Below are 26592 nucleotides of genomic sequence, written 5' to 3' on the forward strand. Positions count from 1 at the left end.
TGTTGAGCTTCCTGTCCCTCAGTCCCCCCAGGTCCCTCTGCCTGGCTGCTCTCCAGCCACTCTGTGCCCAGCCTGGAGCACTGCAGGGGGTTGTTGTGGCCAAAGGGCAGGACCTGCACTTGGCCTTACTGAATTTCATCCCATTGAAATCAGCCCATCTCTCCAGCCTCTCAAGGTCCCTCTGCAGAACCCTCCTGTAGGCAGGGGCCGCCCAAAGCCCGGAGGGCAGTGCTGGAGGGCGAGGCCCTGCCGGAGGGCAGCAATGGCTCCGCACCCAACATGGCGGCGGCACTGCGGGGGGGGGGCCCGGCTGGGCGGCGCCATGTTGGGGAGGTCGGCGGCGCGCCGGTTCTCGCGAGACTTTCCGGTGCGGCGCCGCTGCCGCCGCTCCGTGTCAGTTGCGGGCCGGTAATGGCGGCGCTGAGCGGCCTCTGAGGGGCCGCGCTCCGGGCCCGGCCGCGCTCCCCGCCCCGCCACCGCCGAGGGATGCGCTGCGACCCGCACCGCCACCTGCCGCCGGCGCAGCGGGCGGCCCACAGGTGAGGAGCAGCAGCGGGAGCGACCCGCGCCGCCGCCCCAGGCCGCGCTCGGCCGGCGTGCCGCCCCGCCGGGCCGGGCCGTCCAGCGAGGTGTGGCCGGGGCGGGCCCGGCCCGAGGAGCTGCCCCGGCTGTCACTCGGCTCGGCCGCTGCGCCCGGCGCTGGCGTCCCCGCCGCACCCGCCTCACCGTTAAGTCTCTTTCTTCTTCTAGTTTTAATTTGTTTTCCGCTTCTTGTCGTGCCGGGGGCTGGCGGAGGAGCGGGGAGGGTCGCGGGAGGCTCCGTTTCGTCGCTGTCTTTTCGCCCCGAGCGCGGGTGTCTCTGCGGAGGAGCTGCCGTGCCCTCCGAGCCTTCCCGAGCACCGGGACGGCGCTTTTAAAGTTTAAATGTGCGCCGGCTGAGCCGGGGCGTCCTGCCCGGCCCTCCGGCACCCCCGGAACGTCTGCCCGGGCTTCGCTCCCATTCATTTCGCCTCTTGGTGGCTTAAAGGGGTTTATACGGATATGACTCTGGTTTGCCTTTTTTTTTTTCCCTTCCCCCTGCTCCCATGGATGCGGTTTGCTGGGGTGTAATGCCTGCTGCTGGTGTAGTTTTTGGGGAACAGTTTGGTTGGTCGGGCATGGGAATTGGTTGCCCTGGGAGGTGGTGGAGTTGCCATCCCAGGAGGTTTGATCATCCCTGGAGGTTTTGCCGTCCCTCGAGGTGTTTAAAAAGTGTCTGGATCTGGCGCTGGGTGATGTGTTTCAGTGGTATAGGGGATATAGTGGCAGTGCTGGGTGGATGGTTGGACTGGATGATAGTGAAAGTCTCTTCCAGCCTTGATGATTGTAGGATTTCCTGGAAATACCTGTAGCTCGGCAGCCAATCCTGGCACATGGTGTAAGTTTCCGTGTAGAGGTTTTTGTGTCAATTAGCTTAATTTTGTTGGTAAATGATCCAGTGTCTTGAAACTGAAAATTCAACACTTGACTGCTGAGCTCTGGGGGTTTTTTTATTTGTTTGTCATCTTAGACTACTTCAACTGTTGTACTGCCTTGAAAACTCAAAACCGTGGTGACCAGAAGTGTAATACTGGTGGGACAAACGTGTAAATGGATTGGTTGTTTTGCCTGTAAACTCCAAACCTGCTGTCAGACTCTCTGCACGGGCAGGCAGGGTTTGCTGTCTCTTCGCTGTAGTTCTGGTTGCTGCAACAGTTTCATTAGGTAATGCTACAGATAATTAAATGCCACTGAGGGTGTGGCCACGTGAACACGGTGTGTAAACTGTCCAGGGCTTCTATTTCTGGGAATGACGCTACTTAAACCAAAGGTGTCCTGTACCCACTGAACGGGGCAACTTTATGTAGTAGTGGCACATCTCTGCATTTTCTGGGGTACTGTGGGAATTCTGTGCATCCAAAGCAGCGTGGGCAGCACGTCGAGGGAGGTGATCATAGAATCACAGAATGGATTAGGCTGGAAAAGAACTCTGAGATCATCAAGTCCAACCCTTGGTCCAACTCCAGGCCCTTTACCAGATCATGGCACTCAGTGCCACGGCCAATCTCAGGTTAAAAACCTCCAGGGATGGGGAATCCACCCCCTCTCTGGGCAGCCCATTCCAATGCCTGAGCACTCTCTCTGCAAAGAAGTTTTTTCTCATCTCCAACTTCAATTTCCCCTGGCAGAGCTTGAGCCCATCGTGCCCCCTTGTCCTATTGCTGAGTGCCTGGGAGAAGAGACCAACCCCCACCTGGCCAGAATTTCCCTTCAGGCAGTTCCAGACAGTGCTGAGGTCACCTCTGAGCCTCCTCTTCTTCAGGCTGAACACCCCCAGCTCCCTCAGCCTCTCCCCACAGCACTTGTGCTCCAGTCCCTTCTCCAGCCTCGTTGCTCTTCTCTGGCCCCGCTCCAGCCCCTCAATCTCTTTCCTCAACTGAGGGGCCCAGAACTGAACACAACACTCAAGGTGTGGCCTCCCCAAGGCAGAGTCCAGGGGAAGGGTCACTGCCCTGGGCCTGCTGGCCACGCTAGTTTGGATCCAGGCCAGGATCCCATTGGCCTTCTTGGCCACCTGGGCACACTGTTGGCTCCTGTTGAGCTTCCTCAGTCTTCCCAGGTCCCTCCCTGCCTGGCTGCTCTGCTCTGCTCTGGTGGGATCCCACCTGAAATGCTGAGTCCAGCTCTGGTGCCCCCAGGATAAAAAGTACATGGAGCTGCTGAAGCAAGTCTAGAGGAGGCCATGAAATTGATGAGGGGACTTGAGCACCTCCTGTGTGGGGACAGGGTGAGAAAGTTGGGGCTGTTCAGGCTGGAGAAGAGGAGGTTTTGTGGAGACCTCACAGCACCTTCCAGTATCTGAGCGGGGACACTGGAGAGGAACCCTTCATCGGGAACAGCAGTGATAGGACAAGCAGGAGTGGCTTGACACTCAAAGAGGTAAAGTTTGGTTTGGATATTAAAAAGAAATTCCTCCCTGTGAGGATGGTGGGGCAGTGGCAGAGGTTTCCCAAGAAGCTGTAGCTGCCCCATCCCTGGATGTGTTCAAGGCCAGGCTGGGCAGGGCTTGGAGCACCCTGGACTGGTGGAAGGTGTCCCTGCCAATGGCAGGGGGTTGGAACTGGATGATCTTTAAGGTACCTTCCAACCCAAACCATTGTAGGATTCTGTGATTCTTTGTTTCTGGTTGGTGTAGATCATCATGTAGGCTGCCTAGGCTGGGTGTGGTGGTAACTGAAAAACATGGTTTTCAAACTATAACACATCTTATTTGCATAGTTTTATTATACTAAGGTTTGGTACAGAACTCAAGTTTGCCTTGGTGAGACTGGGAAGACTTGACAGATACAACAGTCCTGATGTGGATGGTGACTTTCATGACTTGAAATAACTTTATTAGCAGTTTGTGCCACCACAGTAAAAGCATCCCTTAAATAGATAAGCATCTAATCTTGGTGTTGCTACATCTGTACCTACAGTTTGTTGACATGGTGTAATGAGCTTTTTGTACCTCCCTACATCCCTCTGCCAGACATAGAGCTGCTTTCTGCTAAGAAAGTTCTGTCGTATCAAACAGACCTGGCCTGGATCCAAACTAGCGTGGCCAGCAGGCACAGGGCAGTGACCCTTCCCCTGGACTCTGCCTTGGGAGGCCACACCTTGAGTGTTGTGTTCAGTTCTGGGCCCCTCAGTTCAGGAAAGAGATTGAGGGGCTGGAGCGGGGCCAGAGAAGAGCAATGAGGCTGGAGAAGGGACTGGAGCACAAGTGCTGTGGGGAGAGGCTGAGGGAGCTGGGGGTGTTCAGCCTGGAGAAGAGGAGGCTCAGAGGTGACCTCAGCACTGTCTGGAACTGCCTGAAGGGAAGTTCTGGCCAGGTGGGGGTTGGTCTCTTCTCCCAGGCACTCAGCAATAGGACAAGGGGGCACGATGGGCTCAAGCTCTGCCAGGGGAAATTGAAGTTGGAGAGCAGAAAAACTTCTTTGCAGAGAGAGTGCTCAGGCATTGGAATGGGCTGCCCAGAGAGGGGGTGGATTCCCCATCCCTGGAGGTTTTTCAAGTGAGCTTGGCCGTGGCCCTGAGTGCCATGATCTGGTAAAGGGACTGGAGTTGGACCAAGGGTTGGACTTGATGATCTCGGAGGTCTTTTCCAACTCAGTCAATTCTATGATTCTGTGATAAAGTGATTAATGTCATCAGTCTCGTTGCCTTGCAGTGCCCAGTGAGGCTGCAGTCCCGTTACTGTCTGTGCAGCTGGGCCTGTGTTTGCAGTCAGGACTGTCAGTGCTCACAGCGCTGGGTCTGTCCTACATTCCCGTGTCTGTGGCAGGTACAGGTGAGTCTGTACAGTGTAAGGTGAAGTGAGTGTGATTAGCTGCTGCTTCTCTTACCCCAGTCTGGCAGCAACCTGATTCAGTTTGATAAACAGGTAGAAAATTAACCCCACAAAGGACAAATGATGAATTGTCTGCTCGGTTATCAAGTTGAACTGGCTGTGGTGCCTTCAGGCCAGCCCTGGCGAGCACTGGAGATGGCACGATTGCCAGAGAAGGTGGGCAGGAATATGTGCATTCCCTCCTCACTGTCTAAATCTATTCAACTCCATCTTAGAGATTCACATCAGACAGTGAGTTCTTTATCAGTTCAGCAGGGCTGTTGGAATTGTGCAGCTGATGTACTTTAATACAATCCATGCTATTCAAATAAGTGTTTGCTGTTAACATGAGATCAGGTGTAGTGATACAATAATGATAACAGGAAGACTTTGGGAGTTGAGTGCAGAGGGAAAACTTTGTTAGTGCAGTCAATATAATGGGCATGTGGCTGGTTCAGAACATGAGTGTAAATTTATCCATAGATATAAGTGCTTGGAAGACAGATGTGTATCCTTGTGCTAATGATACAATAACAGGCTTTAATGGACTGCTCCACTGAGAATAAAATTACTTGTATTGCATAAATCTGAAACCTTTGTCAATATACGAGAGAAAGAATAGAGCAAATAAATGAACTAATCTGTTATACCAGGTCAATTGAAACTTTGTGAATGCTAACAGAAATTCTGGCTGTGATTTGGCTTCCTAAGAACACTCCTCACTGATAGCAAAATTTCACACTAAATCAGATCCACAGCAGTGCAGCAGGTGTAATTGTCATACTGAAACAGAAAAGCTTTTAATGGGATGGAATTATTTAGCTGCATCAAGAAAACATTTTCTCAGCAGAGTCCTGGTATCTGTCTGTGTCATACCCTGTCAGAGACCAAGCTGGTGGTCACTGTCCAGCTTATCATGGGATTGCTGAAGGGGGGGTTGACATTACATGTTGTTGTTGAGATGCTTTTTAGATGCTACTTCTGAATGCAATTCAGACCAAAGGCGTCAGATGTGGAAAAATGACATTTGCAGCATTTTCCCTGAAGTTTTCATGCACTTTATTCTGCTTGGAGTGAAAACAGTGACCAGCCTGAGGTTGACATGGCTGCAGATGGAGGTGCTGCTCTACTCGTATGTCCTTGTAGTGCTGAGAGGTTGAAAGCTGATTTAGACTCTCAAAATTGGCAGGTCTGGTTCTAATACTTGACTGAGAGGATTGTCTGTAACTTCTTTTATTGTGCTCAGTTCTGGGCCCCACAGTTCAGGAGAGAGATTGAGGGGCTGGAGCGGGGCCAGAGAAGAGCAACGAGGCTGGAGAAGGGACTGGAGCACAAGTGCTGTGGGGAGAGGCTGAGGGAGCTGGGGGTGTTTAGCCTGGAGAAGAGCAGGCTCAGAGGTGACCTCAGCACTGTCTGGAACTGCCTGAAGGGAAGTTCTGGCCAGGTGGGGGTTGGTCTCTTCTCCCAGGCACTCAGCAATAGGACAAGGGGGCACGATGGGCTCAAGCTCTGCCAGGGGAAATTGAAGTTGGAGATGAGAAAAAACTTCTTTGCAGAGAGAGTGCTCAGGCATTGGAATGGGCTGCCCAGAGAGAGGGTGGATTCCCCATCCCTGGAGGTTTTTCAAGTGAGCTTGGCCGTGGCCCTGAGTGCCATGATCTGGTAAAGGGCCTGGAGTTGGACCAGGGGTTGGACTTGATGATCTGGGAGGTCTTTTCCAACCCAATCGATTCCGTCATTCTAAGACTCCCTCACTGTGAAGTGTTCCTTGTGAGATGAGACAGGACTTGTGGAAGAATTTGGGCATATATTGCTGAGTGGATTTATTATAGGCTGCAAGAACTGAAATCTTCTAATGTGCAGTTTCTGGTAGCTGGAGGTGGAATGAGGGAACTCTTGTTTTGAAGGCCAAGGAACCAAATGCAGGAGGACTTTATTTGTTCTAGAAACCAGGGTATTTTCTGTCAAATGCAAAGATCATTGAAGTCAAAGAAAATGCAGAACTTGTGAACGGACAGGCAAACCCTTGTGTGCATCTCCTTAACAAATGGCTGCATTCTCTGTGCCTTTGTACTCTGCTTTCTTCATGGACAATGAATCAAGTTACACGAGCTGTCACAACATTCATTTCAATATATTTCCTCAGAGCACCTCCTGGCACGTGATGCAGCACAGGAAGACAGTCAGTGCATTTTGCTTCCAGTAAAACTACCAATTCCTTTCTTCTTTAATCATTTCTACATCGCTGGTGATGAAGCAGAGACACTTCACCAAGTTGCCATGTCTTTTCATAGCAAAGGATGTTTTATATGTCCATTCTTGTACAGCTGGAGAGAATCTGATTCAGAAATGTTTCATTTATGGAGAGATCTTCACTATAGTTTGGATGCAAATTTGATGCCAGTGTTTTAATCTTAGAACTCGTGAAGGATATTTGTACTTCTCTGCTACATTTTGTGACATTTGCTGAATGTTGGACTGTTCATGTCATTTATCTCCCTGGTACTGACACAAGCTTTGAGGTTCTTTACTGGTTTTCTATCTGCAATCTGTGGTGTGCCTTGATTGCTCTTTTTTTTTGAGAGGGTTACCTTAGTATCCCTAAAAACTTTTTATATTGTCTAGCTTAAGGCAGATCACGTTTTATTGGTACATTTCTTTGCTGCTGAAGCTGGTTTTGGTTTTAATTATCATTTTCCACAGTCATACTGATGACGTTCTGGGACATTTACTGCTTGGATTACAGGACAAAATACTGAATATTATCTAAAACTTTCCTCATTCAGAGCAGCAGACGTGGGTATTGCTGGTGTTTGTTCCTCCCAGCTTTTTGTTGCATCAGCTTTCCATACTTGTGTCCATGTCACTACATACACTCTGCTCTTGGGTGCAGTGCAGGCAGGGCTGGGAAAATATTTCCAAGACAAAAGTATTAGCAGACAGATTAAATACCAGGAAAACTCCTGAACAGCTTCAACCCACCAGCTTTTTAGCTTAGCACCTCTTGAAAATGATGAGAAGGAAAGCCCCCAGTTTTGTAGCAGAAATTATTTTGAGGGAGCAAAGTGGAACTTACAGACTTGAGATTGATGTGGAGAAAAGGCTGGAATGAATGAACCATAGAATGGATTGGGCTGGAAAAGACCTCCGAGATCATCAAATCCAACCCTTGGTCCAACTCCACTCCCTTTACCAGATCATGGCACTCAGGGCCACGGCCAATCTCACTTGAAAAACCTCCAGGGATGGGGAATCCACCCCCTCTCTGGGCAGCCCATTCCAATGCCTGAGCACTCTCTCTGCAAAGAAGTTTTTTCTGCTCTTCAATTTCCCCTGGCAGAGCTTGAGCCCATTGTGCCCCCTTGTCCTATTGCTGAGTGCCTGGGAGAAGAGACCAGCCCCCACCTCTCCAGAACTTCCCTTCAGGCAGTTCCAGACAGTGCTGAGGTCACCTCTGAGCCTCCTCTTCTCCAGACTAAGAGAAAGTTTTTATCTTTTAGCAGAAGGTTTTTATTTGCTGTGCAGGGGAAGTGAGGCAGGGGTTCTGCTCAAAGTTCCCTTCCAACTTAGGGTAGGAATTTGGGGGATTTTATACAGTGTTAGGATGGGGTGACAACATTTACATGCATATTCGTAACAGGTAGAGTTAAGGTGGAGTTAGAGGACGAGTCTTGCTAGAATGTTCTTTAAGGGGACGGATTGGGGGGTCATTCCTGTGCCTTTGGCCTTGTGGGGTCTTCTTACTCATCTTCCTTGCTTTGAACCTTTCAGCTTTCTTTGTTCTCTTGACTCATGGTGGTTGAGATCAGGCAACTTTCTGATTCATGTCCTCCTTAAGTGAACATCTTATCAATGTGTGACTAAAAGGATGTTTTAAGTACATTTTGACACACTTCTAGGATAAAGCAATTTTTCTGGTATTCAGTTAAGGCTGGTAGTACCACTCACATGAAACTGTGAGTTTCACAGTTAACTCTTTAATGCCTGTTTCAAGATAATATGATGGAAAAGTGTTCAGGTAAAGTTTGTATCCATGAACTATCGTGCAGTTGGAGTTGTCCTTGGATTCTGAATATTCCTTTCCTTTCAGAACCTTTGCCCCTGAAATACATTTCATTTGATGGCTAATTATATAAATGAGCATTGAAAGCAGGTGGGGAGGACCCATCTCATCCTGCAGAGTCAGCTGTAGGTTCTGGAGATGTGGAACCTTTTGGACAAACACATCCTGCAGTTGTTTCTTGTGCTGGAACTTGTCCTGAGGAAGGTCAGTCCATCACCTGCATCAAATAGTGTCAAAAGACAAAGTTTTCTCAAAATATGCTAAGGCCACAATAAAAGTGTGTTACTCTTGTATCAAAAACGTTTTAAAAGCCCATAAACATAACCAGAACAAGTAATAGAACAATGTATTGTGGATATTTTTAGCTCTCATTTAACTGGGATAATGCAATATGGTTAAGGTCTTGGATTTGAGAAAAATTAGTAGGTAAAGGTATTTTTATTCCAGACTACAGCATAACATAATGAATTTTATTCTGTGGTATTTGAGAAAACATGGAAAGTGTTTCTGGCATCTTTAAATATCATTTCCATGGCTTTCAGTGGGCTGGCTCAGACAAACAGTTTGCTGGGCTGGGTGTGCTGGTGCCTGTGCACCTGTGTGTGTCTGTTACTGCCAGCAGTGCAGAACTGCAGATACCAAACAGAAGAAGGTTCTTGTTTTCCCCAGTCCCACCACTCTCCTCAGGGCAAAGGCAGTGGCGGCTTCAGGTGCTCCTGGGGATCTGCAGCCAGTGCAGGGCTGGGGCTGACTCTTCCCCACTGGTTCCATTTCCATGTTTCCTTATTCTGCTTGCATGGAGGTTGTTGCTGTGCTCAAACTAACACAGCAAAAAGAACAGAAAAACTTGTTTTATCCCACACCAGACTCCCAGCCTGCCTTGTTTTACCACACCACATAATCCCATAGACTTTCTGCCTGACCCAGGCATAAAGCAAGGACTGGATGTGTTCCTGTATTGGCACTGCTGCCTTAGTGTAGCTCAAACTGTGTGTAACATTGTCCTCATGCCCTGTATGCCCAGATTGGAGCAAAACTGCCACTCTGTGGATAAATCATTGAAGAATATCCTGTAGAAGCCAATGTTTATAATTTGTTTCATTCCATACCCTTAGCAAAGCTTCATCTTTTCCTTTGAGTTATCGTTTTGTTTGGTATTCCTTTTGTTTTTATAAGAAACAAAGTCTTGAAGAATACTGTTCCTTATGCATACTGGGTTGTTTTTTTGCATAACCACTAAATGTTAGTAAAATAACAGTGGGTGATCTCTTGCTCACATTCTCTGCCTTCTCTGAATCTGCACAATTCAGTTTCCTCTCCCGTTTCCTTCTTCCGCTGCCGTGACTTCTGAGTTTCCTCTTTCCTTCTCTTACCATGTCTGTGCTACTGAGAAAAAATCATACTGAGAACACTTGGAAAATCTTCACAATTGGACTAATACACCAATTTCCTTTCTTCCTTTTTGCTGCTTTCTGTGCTCGTTCTTCAGAAGTTCACTGTATTTTTCTCTCCTTCCTCTCTTTCTCATTCTCTTCCTTGTTATATCCTGTTTCTCTTATTATTTTTCTTTCTTTTTCCCAGCCTTATTTTTAATCTCTTTATGTTTTTGTGTATCTTTGCTAAACATATTTTACTTTCATATGTCCCATTCCTTCTAAAGTGTTGTACTCTCTTAACTGTGTTGACTTACGGTATTTTGTTATCTGTTGTACCTTTCAGTGACATCCTTGGTATATTTAGTGTTAAATGTAATGCTGGTTTCTCATCTCCCTGTTCTGGTTGGCACTGGTTTTCTCTTTGTTTCCATTCTCTCCTTTCTGGTGCTTTCTCATGCGTTTTCTGATCTGTCAGTTCTCTTCAGTGTCTTCTTGTAGGCACAGTGTTTGCAGAGGAGAGTGGTTGTCATGTCCTGTCCATCCTCCCCCACAGTTTATTCCCTGAGCCTCCTCTTCTCCAAGCTAAACACCCCCAGCTCCCTCAGCCTCTCCCCACAGCACTTGTGCTCCAGTCCCTTCTCCAGCCTCGTTGCTCTTCTCTGGCCCTGCTCCAGCCCCTCAATCTCTTTCCTGAACTGAGGGGCCCAGAACTGAACACAACACTCAAGGTGTGGCCTCCCCAAGGCAGAGTCCAGGGGAAGGGTCACTGCCCTGGGCCTGCTGGCCACGCTAGTTTGGATCCAGGCCAGGATCTCATTGGCCTTCTTGGCCACCTGGGCACACTGTTGGCTCCTGTTGAGCTTCCTGTCCCTCAGTCCCCCCAGGTCCCTCTGCCTGGCTGCTCTCCAGCCACTCTGTGCCCAGCCTGGAGCGCTACAGGGGGTTGGTGTGGCCAAAGGGCAGGACCTGCACTTGGCCTTGTTGAACTCCATCCCATTGCAATCACCCCATTGGATCTCAGCTGGCTGCTCCAAAGCCAGCAAGGGTTGGATGGTGCACTTGGAGCTGTCACTGTGGGTATTTCTGAGGACAAATACAGCAGGATCTTTGTGATTTCTTCCTGCCAGAGCAGAGGTTGAGTGGGTTTTTATAGAGGGGCCTTACAGACTTTTGAGGGAGTTGAGATGGAGTTACTGACCACTGGTGGTCATCAGCACATCTGTGAGAATATCTCACTGTTTGACCACTAACCCTGAGATCAGGTCAGTTGGTTAAAACTTGGCTGTGATAATGCCAAGGTCATGGGTTCAATCCCCTGTGTGGGCCATTGGCTTAAGAGTTGGACTCGATGATCCCTGTGGGTCCCTCCCAACTCAGTCTGTGTGTGACTCTGTGACTATATATTGTGTTCCCTGTGTAAGGTGCTCTCTAACACCTTGTCTGAATGTGCTCTGTTCAACTCAGGTGACAATTTTTAGCATCAGGATGAAACAAACAATTTCAAACTTCTTTAATCTGGTACTTTTCATATAAAATCAGGGAATGTAGAGTATGTTACAATTCTTACATTCACAGGACATCCTGAAATAAACTATATAGATTAGTGTGTGTATAATAACCAGAACAGCTCTAGTTCCTGACTTGGTTTTTCCTACCTATACTAGTAATCCTCATGAGAAGAACAAATCCCAAACAATTACACGAAGATGGGTACTTAAACCCTTAAGAAACTTTTGCTTGTCCAGAAGTTCTCTCATGCTAAGTTTACATATTGGGTGGGTTTTGTTGTATCTGTCTTTGGGCAAGAAACTGCTACGGACAGGATACAACATTTTCAGCAGCTCCCCAGGTGGGTTCTTTATGGAAAATTCCCTCACTTTTATGAATATTTGTCTTCTACATTTCCAGCCCTTTGCTGCAGTGCTGGAGAGGTTGAGTTGGACGATTTCCTGGGCAGGGCAGTGTTATGGCATGAATGGTGTGAGGCACAAAAGCTGCTGCTCTGCATCAGTGAGCTCTGCAGCACCTGCCCTAGAAGCTGAATTTTCTAACTCTGCTTGGCTGACTGCCCCAAACTATTGGATACTTTAAAAAACAGAACACCCACCCCTTCTTTCTAGAAATTCTGCCTTCTGGTGGCCTTTGCTAATGTGTGTGTACATGTGTGTTTCTGTACCTACATAAATAAACTTACATTCCTTTTTCATGCTCTTTCAAACTTCTGTTTGGATTCTTTAGTCAGCAGCAAAGGTTGGTTGAAGACCTGTGTTCTTACTGATAGTTTTTCTTGGGGCATAAGAACTGTTTTGTGGAATAACTTACTGCCCTAAATATGAGATATATATGACTGAATGTGAGGACCAAACTGTTGGTCACTGTGAGTACCGTGTGTGATAAAAATCCTTGTCACAAAATACCCAAGCAATGATCTGTTCCAGCAGGTAGCACACAATGTTAATTTTCTGGCGTGTTTGGTCTCCTTTTATCTTTGTGTTTGAATGCCCTTTATGTGGCACACTGTGGAGGGAAGTGAGAGCAAAAGAAACTTTCAGAAATTAAAAAGGTAGGAAATACATCTGCGATTGCATGAGAGGAGAGAGAAGAATATGCCTTTATGACACTTGTCAGAGGTCTAGAACTTCCTGTTGGAATTCTGTGGTCACCTACTTTTTTCTGTCCATAAGGGAGGCATTGTCAGTGTGTTATGAAGACAGGTCAGTAAGCATGTGCTGGGGTTCTTTTGTTTTGATTTTTTTTCTTTTTCCCTTATTAAAAATTCCTTTGGATAGTGGCAGGGAGTTCACCCTTTTTTAGACTCACTGGGAGTCCTCCTGCCTTTGGAGTTCACAGGAGAACAGCAGCAGCTTCAGTCCCGTCAGTATTCCAGTATGGACATCTTCAGACTTGCTGGGACTCCTCTTACTATGATCCAAATTGCACTGACCTCTGTGTCTCATTTTATCAAGTTTGTGCTTCTTTGTAACAAATAAGAACAAACCCAAACCCTTCTTTATCCGCGGAATTAAAGTGGTTTCTGGAAAGCACCAGAAAGGAGAGAATGGAAACAAAGAGAAAACCAGTGCCAACCAGAACAGGGAGATGAGAAACCAGCATTACATTTAACACTAAATATACCAAGGATGTCACTGAAAGGTACAACAGATAACAAAGTATAGTAAGTCAACATAGTTGAGAGAGTACGACATACTAGAAGGAATGGGAGATATGGAATAGAATATGTTTAGGAAAGAGACACAAAGAAGCTGTAACCACATCTGTGATTTGGTACTGATTGTCTGACCTTGTTCATGATGTGAGCTTGAAACCATCAGCTGAGGTGGACGTTCATCATAGTGACCAGGGTTATGTTCTCCTCAGTCTGAGGTGGGTCTGTTCTTACTTTACACCTCTTGGATTCTTACCTGACTTGTTTTGTAGATAAATTGACACGATGTGGAGCAACAAGTCAAATGAGGTGCCTCTACAAAATCCAAGGCATAACCAAAGCAAGGATTCTACGAGAGGTGAGGATTTTCTCTGTTCCATTGCCTTGTTTTGGGGGATATTTTGCCATGAGTTGTGTGAAACTTTGGGGAGTTGTTTCAGAATTCCTTCTCCTGCCTCTCTTGGGAAGCCAAGCCCGTGTGTTATGCAGGTTCCTTTTTGCACTTGACAGTTTTGCACTCTGATCTGGGGAGTATTTGCTGATCTGCATTAGCAGTTGCCAGCCTGGAATGTGGTTGCCAAGATGGCACAGAGACAGATTTTTTGAATGCTGTGGAGTAGGAGCAGTGCAGGAACAGAAACTGGAACTGTTGGCTCTGGAAAGGAGCGAGGAAGGGGCTCTCTGGTGTTTGCTGCTGACTCTTGCTCAGTTCCAGAGTGGGGAGACACTGGAATGGCAGCAGTACTGACTTTTACATCAGTTTTGTCTCCCTTAGCTGGAGAAACCCAGTTAACTTTTTAGTGTCATGATTAGTCTGTGATTGAGGAAAAGAGGAGCCAAAAAACCATTACAGAACATCCCTGAGAGGAAGAAAGGTCTGATCTGTTCCATGTTAAGTCTGTGGTTCAAGATCAGTCATATGATCTCCAGCATGACAAAACTGGACTCCAGAAGTGATTTTGAAAGATTACAGATGATTATGTTATCTGTAAGAGGCCATTTTTGCTGATTATCTCCTGTGGTATGATCAGTTTCTTTTAAAATTACCTACCTTGTGAAACTGAGTGTTGTGTGGACACAAAGCACCATCTTCTGAAGTCAGAGCAAAGTTGTTTCTGCACAACTTCCCTGACCCTCTTCCTTTCTGTTACTGCATCTGACCTGAAATGAAATTGGCTGCTTTTCACTATTTGGAAAGGATTATGTTTTTAACACTCTAGTACAGCCACTCTCCATGGTTCTGACACAGGGATGTTGTGTTTTCTAAACAGATTATAAGGAAACCACTATAAACCAAAAGGAGAGGGAAGCTGAGGAAGTAAATATTTATAGAGGCAAACACTCCTGCATCCTGCTGAGCTGGATTGCTCCCAGAGTACGTGCTGTCTGCTTAGATTAAAAGGCTGACATTGATTAGTGTCTCCTGCTTGTTCACAGAAATTGTTTCTCTTTGTTTGTAGGGTGTACAGTTCCAACAGATTGCTGTTCAAAATTCTTCTCTTCAAACCTTGGGTTTTGAGCAGAGTCTTTCAGTGATCATGTTTTCATGCTTAGTTTAGTGAAGAAGAAAATGGAAGGGGGGAAAAAAAAGGTAGTTAAACTGTAGTGTGATAGAAAAATGTGAGATACTCCTGTTGGGGTAGATGACCAGCTTTATTTTATCTTCTAAACATCTTGTGTTGTGTGTGGATTTGATTTCAAGTAATCATGCAGTCAGCCTAACTCAGTGAACTCATTAAATGTTACATTAAATACTTCATTGCTCAGTTAAGATGAGCCTTGACTGAAAACAGCCTTTCATAAAGGAGATTTCCAGGCTGGAACTGGGTCATGAAAAGAACTTGATCAGGGAACTCACAAAAATTGTTTTGAAGCAACGTTTTATTTCATTGTGTTTTATGAACTAATGAGAAATTACTTTCTTTTTTCCTGCCCTGTAAGATCTACCTGCAGCTCGGGCTTCTTTCCCTCAGACTAAGGCTGCTGTAAGTACTGGTTTTTGGCTTTTTTTTTCCTTACTCGTTTTCCAACCAGTTAATGGTCACAAAAGCTTTAATCAAAGCGTTATTTTACTCAGCGATTGTCTCTTAAACAAGTTGAAAACAGGACAAGCAGTTGGAGTACCTGAATATTGAACATCTTGGGAAAAGTTTTCCCCACACAGTAGGAGTTTTTCCCAAAGCAAACTTAGTCTCGAGTATCCTTACCCATGCTGACTCTTGAGTGCAATATTACCTTTTGATTTAAGAAAGGGGTCACTTCTCATGTTTCTGAGAACTTGTAAAAGTAGCTCTCTGCTGCTTATTACACAAACCACTCAGAAGCTGGGACAACACCCATGTATTTCACAGTTTTCCATCTCAGAATTGCTGGTTTTGTGTCGTAACTGAGTTTAGGTGCTTCAGATCCCATAGTGGTTTTTAAAACCTGGCCTCAGTTAGGCCAAACGGTGCTTTTTCAGGGAGTTCAGCTCTTTCCCATGGCCTTGTCCCTCTCTTTTCTCATCAGTGCAAGGTTTTACATGTGGAATTCTGTATCATGCTCCATTTTGAAGGGAGTATTACAGATTTTTTTTCCAAAGGGAATTAATATTTTATTCAGGCCAGGCATTAAGTCTCTTAATGGCATGTTATTAATGAACTTTTTCACAAAAGCCTACTTATGGGAACAAAACTATGCAACAAAACCCAATTTAGATAATCTTATTAAGCAAAACTTTCTGGCCATAAGACTACACAGTTTTGCAACATCAGCCATGTGAAGTTGCTTTTGCCTGCAGCTTTAAAAGGAAACCTTTGTCGTGTTAGGGAGGAGAAAAATGCAGCTTAAAAATGGAAAACAGTATTTAATTTGCATTATCTTCCAACTCCAGCTACGGCATATAGAGAACAAACTGGAAATAGCCCCCAGCAGCACAGCTGTGTTTGACTCAGTCATGGATGCCAAGAAGCCCTCTGGTAGTGGCAGCAGGAAAAGCAGCAGGAAAGGTAGGTATGATTGAGGGCATAAGCAAGGGTAGAGCCACTGCATTCTGGGAAATTGGATTGCTCCTCCCTGCCCCCAAGTTTTCTCCTGCCAGTGATCTCTATCCGTGAAACTCTAATTGACAAGGATAAAGGGATGTTTCCTTCCCTGAGGTTAGGAAGGAAGGTGTTCTATCCCAGTCACCTGGTTGGAGCAGGTGACAGGACTTTCCCCATGCTGTGAGTGAGCACTTTTTAATCCCATTCTGATAAAACATTTGGTAAATGTGGTGCTTCCTTTATATCATCCAAAGACAGCCTTTACTTTTAAGAAAAGTGACCTCATCACTGTCTAGAACTCCCTGAAGGGAAGTTCTGGCCAGGTGGGGGTTGGTCTCTTCTCCCAGGCACTCAGCAATAGGACAAGGGGGCACGATGGGCTCAAGCTCTGCCAGGGGAAATTGAAGTTGGAGATCAGAAAAAACTTCTTTGCAGAGAGAGTGCTCAGGCATTGGAATGGGCTGCCCAGAGAGGGAGTGGATTCCCCATCCCTGGAGGTTTTTCAAGTGAGATTGGCCGTAGCCCTGAGTGCCATGATCTGGTAAAGGGAGTGGAGTTGGACCAAGGGTTGGACTTGATGATCTCGGAGTTCTTTTCCAACCCAACTGATTCTATGATTCTATGATAAATAAGCCCTGCTTTTATATACAAACAGCATTCTGGGTTTGTGCCACTGCAGAAGAATAGAGAGATCGACCTCTAGTGGCAACACAAGTTCAATTTTACAGATTTAATTCCTTATAATTAATCTTCAAGCATTATTATCTCCCTTTAAATGTGATCATTGTTTCAAGCAATCACTGCCTAGTAGTTGAAAAAGACAGGGAGTACTTTCAAAGCTGCTCAAACTCAAGAAAAACTGTGTTGATAATTGTTCAGCTCCAAGAGCTTTCTCTTTCTGGGGAGATGGGTGCATAGAGGATTCTTTGCTTTCTGCTGCAGCTTCCAGGTCCTCCAGCCAACATAAATCCAGCAAGGAGAAGTCCTCACGCAGCCCCCTCCGAGCGACCACTCTGGAGAGCAATGTGAAAAAATGCAGTCGGGTGGAGTTTCGTGAGCCATTGGCTTCCTACAGGTTAGTGCTGGGACAGCTGAGCATTAAAGAAAAACATGCTGAGATTAGATTTAACTAATACTGATGTTTTTAACAACTCCTCAAAAGTTGTTTTGCTCCTCCCACCACCCACCCACGTGAGCAGCATGTGGTGTTGAACTTCTTCATAAATATTCCAAATTTATTTTTGGTTCAGGGAATATGAGATTGAAGTGAAAGGTATTGAAATGGGATGAGATTATCAAGTTGATATGGCTGTGGCCTTAGTGACCTGATGGGTTTAATAGGTATTTAGTTTCAGTGATAAGGACCAAAAAGATCATTTCCTCATGCTTTTTAACTTCATTTTATTAATTCTTCAGCATGTATTCCTAAATGTGTTACTACAAGACTGTGTAGAGCAAGGCATATAGTACTAAAGATGCATTTTGGTTTTGTGTGTGTTAGAAACCCAAATAAAAACAATTTCTCATTGATGAAAAATGGCACAGAACAGGTTATAGAACATAATTATTATCCTGACATCTAAATGTTTGTTCTTTTTGTGCTGCTTGTGTCAGTTGTGAAGTGGTTCTTCTTCCTTGTTGCACAGGAGACTGATTTGGGTCAGTTTTGTTAATTGAGCAGTTCATGTATTAATTATGCTAAAGTTTTACACCTTTTATTTAAAGGTTTTTTTCTAAATTGAAGGGTGACATTACTGCTTGCTGATTTTTTTATTCTTGAACTTTATGTATAGTCCTGTTCAGGGAGGGAGTGCAGCAAATGAAATTTTGAACCGAAGTCTCTTTCAGTTTTGTCAGACTTGCACTATTAAATGTGAGGTGACCAGACTTTAAAAGAACTTGCCCTTAAAAGTAGAGGAAGTCCTTTATTTAGCTGATTGCTGGGTTGAAAGCTCCTACAGTTGTGTTTCTAATGGTGACTTTTTTCCCCCTTCTGTTGCCTCAGGGATATCTATAGTTCTCTGTCCTATCACAGTTCCAGCCAACTGGAGGCCAAGCAGCTGCTCCCTGGGTTGGACCTGAGCGGGGCAGAGGGGAAGGCAGAGCTGGCAGGTCTGACTCAGGACCGGGAGCAGCGGGATCGGCGCGGCAGAGACTCGGAGAGCCCCAGCTCCTCCGCTGCAGACGAGACTGTTGTTCGGTATTTGAATGACCGCCCCACAATCGATGCCTTGCAGAACAATGAGGCGTTCCTTAGAGCTGCAGCACCTCCAAGGCTGCAGGAGGACATAACCAGTGGCTCCAGAGGAGATGAGAGTAGCACTAAAGCTTCTCAGAGCAGCACGTCCCAGGACAGTGAACTCAAAGTGTCTTCCCCTTCTGCCACGAGCATCTGTAGCGCTCACAGGCTGGAAATCCTGAGGCAGCGGCAGCACGATGATGCCAAGCTGGAGAAGCTGAAGGAGCGGATCCGAAAGCAGTGGGAGCATTCTGAGGGGCTCAGAGGCAGAAGGCAGCACTTGGGATGTGCTGAGCAACCTGTGGTGATCACTAATGTGGAGAACACGGTGACTCCCAAAGTCAGGAAGGTGACAGCTGTGCCTGCTGCTCCATCATACAAAGGTATGGAGGTACAGATCCCTTTCCTGGTGGTTGTACAGCGTGAGGGAATGGAGTTTAATGCACTGAGCAATGTGTCCAAGTGTGGACCTGCCTTCCAGCTGTGTTTGGGCTGGATAACATGGCTTGGTCACAGATATGGACAAGAAAGAAAAGAAGTTCTTACCAACTTTAAGAATTGTAGATTGCTTTGAAATGCTTCCTGGAGAAGGGACTGGAGCACGAGTGCTGCGGGGAGAGGCTGAGGGCGCTGGGGGTGTTTAGCCTGGAGAAGAGGAGGCTCAGAGGTGACCTCAGCACTGTCTAGAACTCCCTGAAGGGAAGTTCTGGCCAGGTGGGGGTTGGTCTCTTCTCCCAGGCACTCAGCAATAGGACAAGGGGGCATGATGGGCTCAAGCTCTGCCAGGGGAAATTGAGGATGGAGAGCAGAAATCTTCTTTGCGGAGAGAGTGCTCAGGCATTGGAATGGGCTGCCCAGAGAGGGAGTGGATTCCCCATCCCTGGAGGTTTTTCAAGTGAGATTGGCTGTGCACTGATTGCCATGATCTGGTAAAGGGACTGGAGTTGGACCAAGAGTTGGACTTGATGATCTCGGAGGTCTTTTCCAACCCAATCTATTCTATGATTCTGTCTCTTCTTACTATAAAAAGGGTCTTGCTGTATTAGTGTTCAGGTTTATTTCAGTGATTTTTTTATGGTCTCAGAGCTGAGTTGCATTGTATTGACTGAAAAAGCCTTTCACATGGTTAATAATCTTTTCTTCAGCCAGTCTGCTGTTTCTTGACTGTGACCAAGTGGCAGACTGGTATATTGCTTTCTTCTAATTTACCATTAGATATTTTAAAACTTGATTGTAATAATGCCAAGGTCATGGGTTCAATCCCCTGTGTGGGCCATTGACTTAAGACTCGATGATCCCTGTGGGTCCTTCCAACTCAGAATAGTCTGTCGTTAGTAATAAGTGATTAAGACAAATTCAAGTAGTTCCTTTCTTACTTGGCAGATTCCCACCCCTTCCACCCTGAAAAAGCTTTATTTACATTTTATGCAGTTATTTTGAACTCCTGAATTGTTTCCCTTCAGGTTTCAATCCTGCTGAAACAAAGATTCGCACTGCAGATGAAAAGATCTGGAACGTGGACGAGTTTCGTGTTAGTCGGGAGCTGTACAGAGATATAGCACTGCAGTTAAAAGGTGAGCCACAAATGGGATTGGGCCACACAACCATCTCTAACAGGCAGAGAAACATATTCTGTGCAAGTCTACAAAGTCATGGAAACAAAAAGTCGAAGCTGTCACAGACTATTCTGAGTTGGAAGGACCCACAGGGATCATCGAGTGCAACTCTTAAGTCAGTGGCCCACACAGGGGATTGAACCCATGACCTTGGCATTATTACAATGAAGTTTTAACCAACTGAGCTGATCTCAGTGAGTGTTCAGTGTGTTGTACTTCTCTTCACAGGACGAATAACTTACTGAACACTGAAACAACAAAAAAAAAGTCCTTCACCCCATTCTCTCATTCAAATACTTCTAATAGGAAACCAGTACTAAAAAGAATCAAATGATGGCCTGTCTTTGAAACAGAAAGAAAAGGTTGTCATTCAAATAACTTTTGTTTAATTTTGTTACTTCTTCATACATGTTTGCATGAATGGAGGCAATTTCTTGCTTGAAAGGACAAAACCACTTTTGGTTTCTGTTTTCAAATGTACTGCTCCAAGACACACTTTGTATTAATTTTTTACTCTGCAAAGCTGTAGTGCCATTGGCAGCTCTTTTCTCTGGGTGAGCTGGATGGATGCCCAGGTGGGCTTTTTGTTTGCTGGGCTGGTTACATGGAGTGCTGTAAAGTTAAATTGCTTCTGACTGACTGAGCTGGGGGAGGGGAAGGAGATCAGGGGAATAAAAAGGAAGGGAATGGAAAATAAAATCCCCCTGAGAACTTCCAGTTTTGAAGATGAAGAGTGTCCTTATTAAGAATAACCTTTCTCTGGTCCAAACATTTAAGACTGGAGGAAAATGCATCCATATTTAAACCTGTGGGTGTCTGTGTGTATCAATAGTGTAGTGGCTGCTGTGGGAATCATTAGACTTCACTTTTCTTTTGCCTGTACTTCATGATAAGTTACTGAGGACTTTTTCTGGAGTCACTCATAAATAAGTACAGAAAGAAGAGGTGCTCCTTTTCAGTAGAATTGTTTTGCAAATACTCTGCTCAGCATCAGCGTGTGAAATTAATGCCAAATTTCCACAGACTTTTAATCTACACTAGCTTTTTTTTTTTTTAGTTTTAACAAGCATGATTATGAGCTGTTTATAGAAACTCAGGGTTTTTTTTAACAGCTTCATTGAAGAAGTTCAGTTAGAAAGGCATTTGGATCATGTGTCCAGTGCCAGCAAAAAGGAGGGATCTGTGTGTTGATCCACACTCCTGTCCTGATCCCACGCACAGAACAGCTGTCGTGGAACGTGTCTGCTTTCTGACCTGAAAAGGTTATCCTGAGTAGCTGATTTCTGGTAATCAGATGCTGCTGCTGCACACAGTATATACTGTAAATGTATTTTTAGTTGTTGAATTATCTATCCATGTATTACTTCTGTATTAAACTTACAGCCTATGGTGTTTTGAGTATGTGCAGTCTGTTATATCAGAACTGTTCTGTGCTCTGTAGTGCTAAAATAACCTCTAAGATCTCTGATATGTGTGATTGTTCTTTACAGCAAAAAGATTTTTACTTGTAAGCACAGACCATGAAGCATGTCTTCATTTTTGTCTAGCAGATAGGTTAAAGAACTTCATATGGATCCCAAGCTTACAGTAGTCTTGTCTTAAAGATGTTTAGGATTTGCCATACCAGAACAAAATTTCAATATGAACAGAGTGGGAAGCACTGTGCAGTTTCCTGGTATCAGAAACTGTTGCTGAAGAAGGTGAGGAGGCAAGGTGGATTCCTGCAAATACAGTCACTGAGGCCCCTGGTACTTGGTGCATTGCATTTGTCCTCCCTTTCCAGTTGTCAGCCCCAAAGACAGTTGGAAAGTTTGTAAGGAAAGAGTATTAAGGGTGAGAAAGACTCCTAAAATTCTATTCCCACATCCTTTAATAAATATAACCTCTTGGTCTGTCTCTGATATTTTCTGAATATCCATCAGAGAGTGGATTCAGCTGAAATTAAGGGCTGTGAAAGTCAGTACTGGCATCTCAATAAAGCTTCAGATCCATCCCAGAGAGGGCTGCATCCTGGTTGTTTTAGGTTGTCTGATCACATCCTTTAGAGAAGAGGAACAAGAAAACAGTGGTAACAGTGGCCACGGAGTTCTTTATGTGCTGAATGTGCTGTCATGTGTTAATGGGGAAGCAGCAGCCCTTGTGTTTCAGGAGTGAAGGAACTGCATGTTCTTGTGCTGTAAAATGCACTGTCTGTAGCAGAAGAGAACCAGCAATTGTTCATGTGAAACTGTCAGCATTTCTTTTAAAATTGGAAATGAACTTGAAAAAATATATTATGGTGTTGCTGTGGCTTTGCTGCATTCCAGTGTGTTGGTGAACAGCCCTTGATTCAGAATTCCTGTTCTGGAGGATTTTGATGTTCTGGACTGGCAGTAATTGATCTGGGCATTTAATCTCGGATAGTCAGTGAATTTTATTGTGTTTCTCTGAGTTCTGGTTTTTCAAATGTGGAAGCAGCCTTGTTACTCTGTTTTCTTCCCTGTGGGATATCACCTAACAGCTTTTGTTTGTTTGTAGAGGATTCAACAGTGAAAGGAAAACCTGGTGAGAGAAACAGAGAGAAAAAAGCAACCAGACCAGTGTGGAAAGTGCAAAAACTGACACGGTTGTCAAGTCCAGAATCCAAACAAGGTGATTATTTTTGTTGTAGAGGAAAGATTGTTGCATGCCCTTCAGAGATGAGTTTTGTCTCCAGAAAGAAAAATTAGAGCATGTTGCTTTAAAAAAACCCAGATGTGCAGCAGTGCTGTAGCAAGTTTGTACACTGTGCTGCATTGGAGATGTCTATGGTTTTGTTGTTGGTTGGTGGATGTGTGTACTTTTTTTGTAGTTTATTTTAATTTTCTGCCTTTCCACTTACTGTGTGCACCCTGTGGAAACTGCTGAGGAGTGTGTGTTTCTTGGGGAGAGGTAACCTTGGTGTTTGCCAAACCAACACAGGCAAAAAGCAGCAGTAGCTCTGTTCTGGTTCCCGTTTCTGTTTCGCTTGTGTTGGAGCTGGTTAGAGCCTGTCCTGCAGCTCAGTCAGCAATGCTAAGATGGGATACCAAAACAAGTGCCAGTGGGTCTTGCTGAGTTGCCCTCCTGTGAAGTGAGGAGGGGCTGCACTGAAAACTTGTCTTGTGTGATTCCTCAGTGGGGAGGCAGAGAACAGGATGTGTCCTCCTGGCTCTTCTCTGGCTGTTGTTCTTCCAAGAATAGCATGGCCAGCAGGCCCAGGGCAGTGACCCTTCCCCTGGACTCTGCCTTGGGGAGGCCACACCTTGAGTGTTGTGTTCAGTTCTGGGCCCCTCAGTTGAGGCAAGAGATTGAGGGGCTGGAGCGGGGCCAGAGAAGAGCAACGAGACTGGAGAAGGGACTGGAGCACAAGTGCTGTGGGGAGAGGCTGAGGGAGCTGGGGGTGTTTAGCCTGGAGAAGAGGAGGCTCAGAGGTGACCTCAGCACTGTCTGGAACTGCCTGAAGGGAAGTTCTGGCCAGGTGGGGGTTGGTCTCTTCTCCCAGGCACTCAGCAATAGGACAAGGGGGCACAATGGGCTCAAGATCTGCCAGGGGAAATTGAAGTTGGAGAGCAGAAAAAAATTCTTTGCAGAGAGAGTGCTCAGGCATTGGAATGGGCTGCCCAGAGAGGGAGTGGATTCCCCATCCCTGGAGGTTTTTCAAGTGAGATTGGCTGTGGCACTGAGTGCCATGATCTGGTAAAGGGACTGGAGTTGGACCAAGGGTTGGACTTGATGATCTCGGAGGTCTTTTCCAACCCAACTCATTCTATGATTCTATGGTTAAAGATGTTGAAAATGATGGCCTGGAACCCCTGGCAGTTAAGAACCAGCACATCTCTGCTGGCCCACCCTCCTCCAGTGTTTGCAGTAAGAAAATGCTTACCACAGCCAGGGCTATAAATAGCTCCAGCTCAAGTTCTGCCCCATTGGCATGTTTTGGTTAAACAGCTGACAAAAATGGAAGGTGACACTTCACAGTGGCTTTGGAAATGCACACAGAAGGAACTGAGAGCAGTGAATTCTGCAGGAGAACCCCTGTGATCAATACCTTTGTTTCAAAGAGGGCTTGCAAGCAACATGTTTCAAGTGGCAGCTTTATAAAATACTTGGATAATTTCATAGAATCATAGAATGAATTGGGTTAGAAAAGACCTCCGAGATCATCAAGTCCAACCCTTGCTCCAACTCCGTGCAATAACATTTGGATTGGATTCTGTCACCTGCAAGATACTCTGTCCTTGAATTAAGTATCAGCTACCAGGGTTTATCTTAACTATTTTCATTACTGGAACAGAAATCCCACGTAAGGGACAGTGGGTTAGCATTGGTCCAGAAGAACTGCTGCTCACAGAACACCTATTTCAATAATTAATTTAAAAATCTTTTAAAGTGGTTTTGGTTTCTTTCCTAGAATATTATCTAATTATCTTTTAATAGGAAGCTGAAGTGGGTTTTTCATATCTCACCTTATTTTTGTTCCTCTTATTACAACAATTTATGTACTTTTATCTTTTCTTTTCTTATTTTCCTTATTTGAGTGATGATGAACAGCTCTGCAAATATTTCCTCTCTCCCTAGTAATTTGACCTGTGTAACCCTTTTTTGTTTCTTGAATCAGTTTTTGTGGGGCTTTAGTTTGCTGTCGTGGGTTTTGGGTGTTACTTTGTGTGTGTGATGCAGCTCTGGGAGGTGTTGAGGCAGCTGTGAGGTGTCTTCAGGGTGCATCAATGTTGTGACTGTTTTGTGTACCTGAGTCTGTACCACTTATTCATAATTAAATGGCACAGAAATGATGAATGGCTGCAATAAATCCTTATTTTTGAAACCATGGAAAATCCATCTGGTGCTTGACATTTATTTATTATCATACAGGTGGAAATTATGTGATAAGTGCATCCTCCTGGCGGGAGGGACAAAAGCTGGTAAAAAAGATACTGGGTCCAGCTCCCCGAATAGAACAGGAGAGAAGAGCTGTATCCAGTGACAGAACAGGACGAGAGAGAGCTGCCAAGTCTGGTAAGTTGTTCTTTTACACTGGACTTACTTCATTTTACTTAATTTGTTGTATAACACTGCACATCTGCAGGACAGAGCAGATTTCTGAGATAGAATTTGATCAGTTTCTTATTAAAATTATTCCTGTTTTTAACCTGGAATTCAAGGGAGGTAGTGGGAAATGTTGCTCACAGCCATGGTTGGGATGCACAAACCTTTCTTCCTGGGTGGGTTGTGAACTTCTCTTGGTGTCATGGGAAGCCTGCCCTGTGCATGGGACTTGAGGAGTGGTCAGTCTGTGCTGTGAAGGTGCTTGGGGGATCTGGAAAAGATGGGATGCAGGTTGCAATCTGTCTTTGCCTCTTGGAGCTGGTGGGGTTAACAGAAGTCCACGGACCAGGTGAATTGTCCAGGTGTGCTGTATATAGTATGTAAGTTATGATTGAGCATCCCTGTTTAACAGGAATTGTTGTACTTAGAAATACAATATAATGTCATCCATGTGCATCATAAATATTCAATGCCACCAGCTCTTTTCAGAATTCATCCAGAATCTCAGGCAGGCCAAATAAGGGATGGTGGTATCTTCTGTACTGCTTATGCCTGTGAGATGGTGAGTCTGGTAAGGGTATAAAAAGTGTGGGCTGAGTTAAACTGTGACACTGAATGAAGCAAAAGATCTGCACTCCTTCCCTCATCCTCACTTTTGCAGGTGTTTCAATGATGCATGTAATTCCCCAAATCCGATTGTTACTTGAAATATTTGGTGTCTTATTCTTTACAGGCTGCATTGGAAGGACAGGATCAGATTCTAGACTGGATGTCTCCCGTAAAAGCTCTTCAAGAAGCTCTGAAAGGTCAAGAAGTAAAGTACGGTCTGAGACTAACCTGAAAAAGCTGGAAGCTGCTCTTCCAGATGATAACCAAGAAGATCATTCCTCTGTAAACAAGGATTTCCTGCCTGTGGAGATACGTGGAATTCTCGATGACTTGCAGTTGGACTCCATGAGTACGAAGCAAGAGAAGGATGTGGAAAAGCAGAATCAAAAAGCTGTTTTGCCTGCTCAGAATACCAGGAGCCACAGTCCAACCAAGAGGAAACCAGACAAGGTGGCTGCCAGTGAGGAGCCTCAGGTGATCTCTAAGAAACGCCACTATGACAGCGATGAGGTTCGTCAGTACATCATCAGGCAGCAGGAGGAGAGGAAGAAGAAGCAGAATGAAGAGAAGAAAGCACAAAAGGAGGCAACAGAACAGAAGAACAAAAGGCTCCAAGAGCTCTACAGAAAGCAGAAGGAGGCTGTTGCTAAAGTGAAGAATGTGCCTCCTCCTGAGCCTTCAGCAGCCAAACGGTTACAGGAAACCTATTCTAAACTCTTGCTGGAACGAACACTTTTGGAAGAGCCACCTCAGCTGCCTACGGTGCAGGAAACACAGGTACAGCTGATCCACTCACTCAGTGTGTTGCAGTTGTTTGCAGAAACAGGAGGCTGTGTGGTTGGGAAGGTCGTGTCTTGGTCAGTTAAGAAAAAGAAGAAAGAAAAATGTTTTGCTTAGAAGTAGTGATTTCAGTGTACAGCCTCCTTTCTGGTGGCTGCTTTTGGCTCAGCAGGGCCTGTTGAAAAGGTGACTGAAATTCATCTTTCTGTTATAAATAGAAGCTGAATTCTGGATGTTAACCTTTGCAGTTTTAATGATGCAAGAGCTCCTGAACTCTTGACAGA

At 45.4% G+C, this 26592-nt stretch overlaps 1 protein-coding gene across 4 annotated transcripts in view; it reads left to right on the forward strand.

Annotated features, from left to right (window-relative positions):
- The first annotated feature begins 379 nt into the window (after window positions 1-379).
- CEP350 (centrosomal protein 350) overlaps window positions 380-26592 on the forward strand; it is a 76479-nt gene continuing 50266 nt past the window's right edge. For 3 of the 4 annotated variants that reach the window (XM_071564616.1, XM_071564619.1, XM_071564618.1), the window contains exons 1-10: window positions 380-539; window positions 13268-13353; window positions 14937-14980; window positions 15868-15982; window positions 16961-17093; window positions 18024-18640; window positions 19721-19831; window positions 22391-22504; window positions 24746-24889; window positions 25653-26305. In XM_071564616.1, the coding sequence (XP_071420717.1) occupies window positions 13281-13353; window positions 14937-14980; window positions 15868-15982; window positions 16961-17093; window positions 18024-18640; window positions 19721-19831; window positions 22391-22504; window positions 24746-24889; window positions 25653-26305 (2004 nt within the window). In that variant the 5' untranslated portion in view covers window positions 380-539; window positions 13268-13280. Of the gene's footprint in view, window positions 540-686; window positions 728-13267; window positions 13354-14936; window positions 14981-15867; window positions 15983-16960; window positions 17094-18023; window positions 18641-19720; window positions 19832-22390; window positions 22505-24745; window positions 24890-25652; window positions 26306-26592 lie in introns of those variants that run through there. The other variant, XM_071564617.1, reaches the window with a different exon arrangement.

Source organism: Pithys albifrons, chromosome 10 (genome assembly GCF_047495875.1).
Source record: "Pithys albifrons albifrons isolate INPA30051 chromosome 10, PitAlb_v1, whole genome shotgun sequence".
NCBI classification, from domain to species: domain Eukaryota; kingdom Metazoa; phylum Chordata; class Aves; order Passeriformes; family Thamnophilidae; genus Pithys; species Pithys albifrons.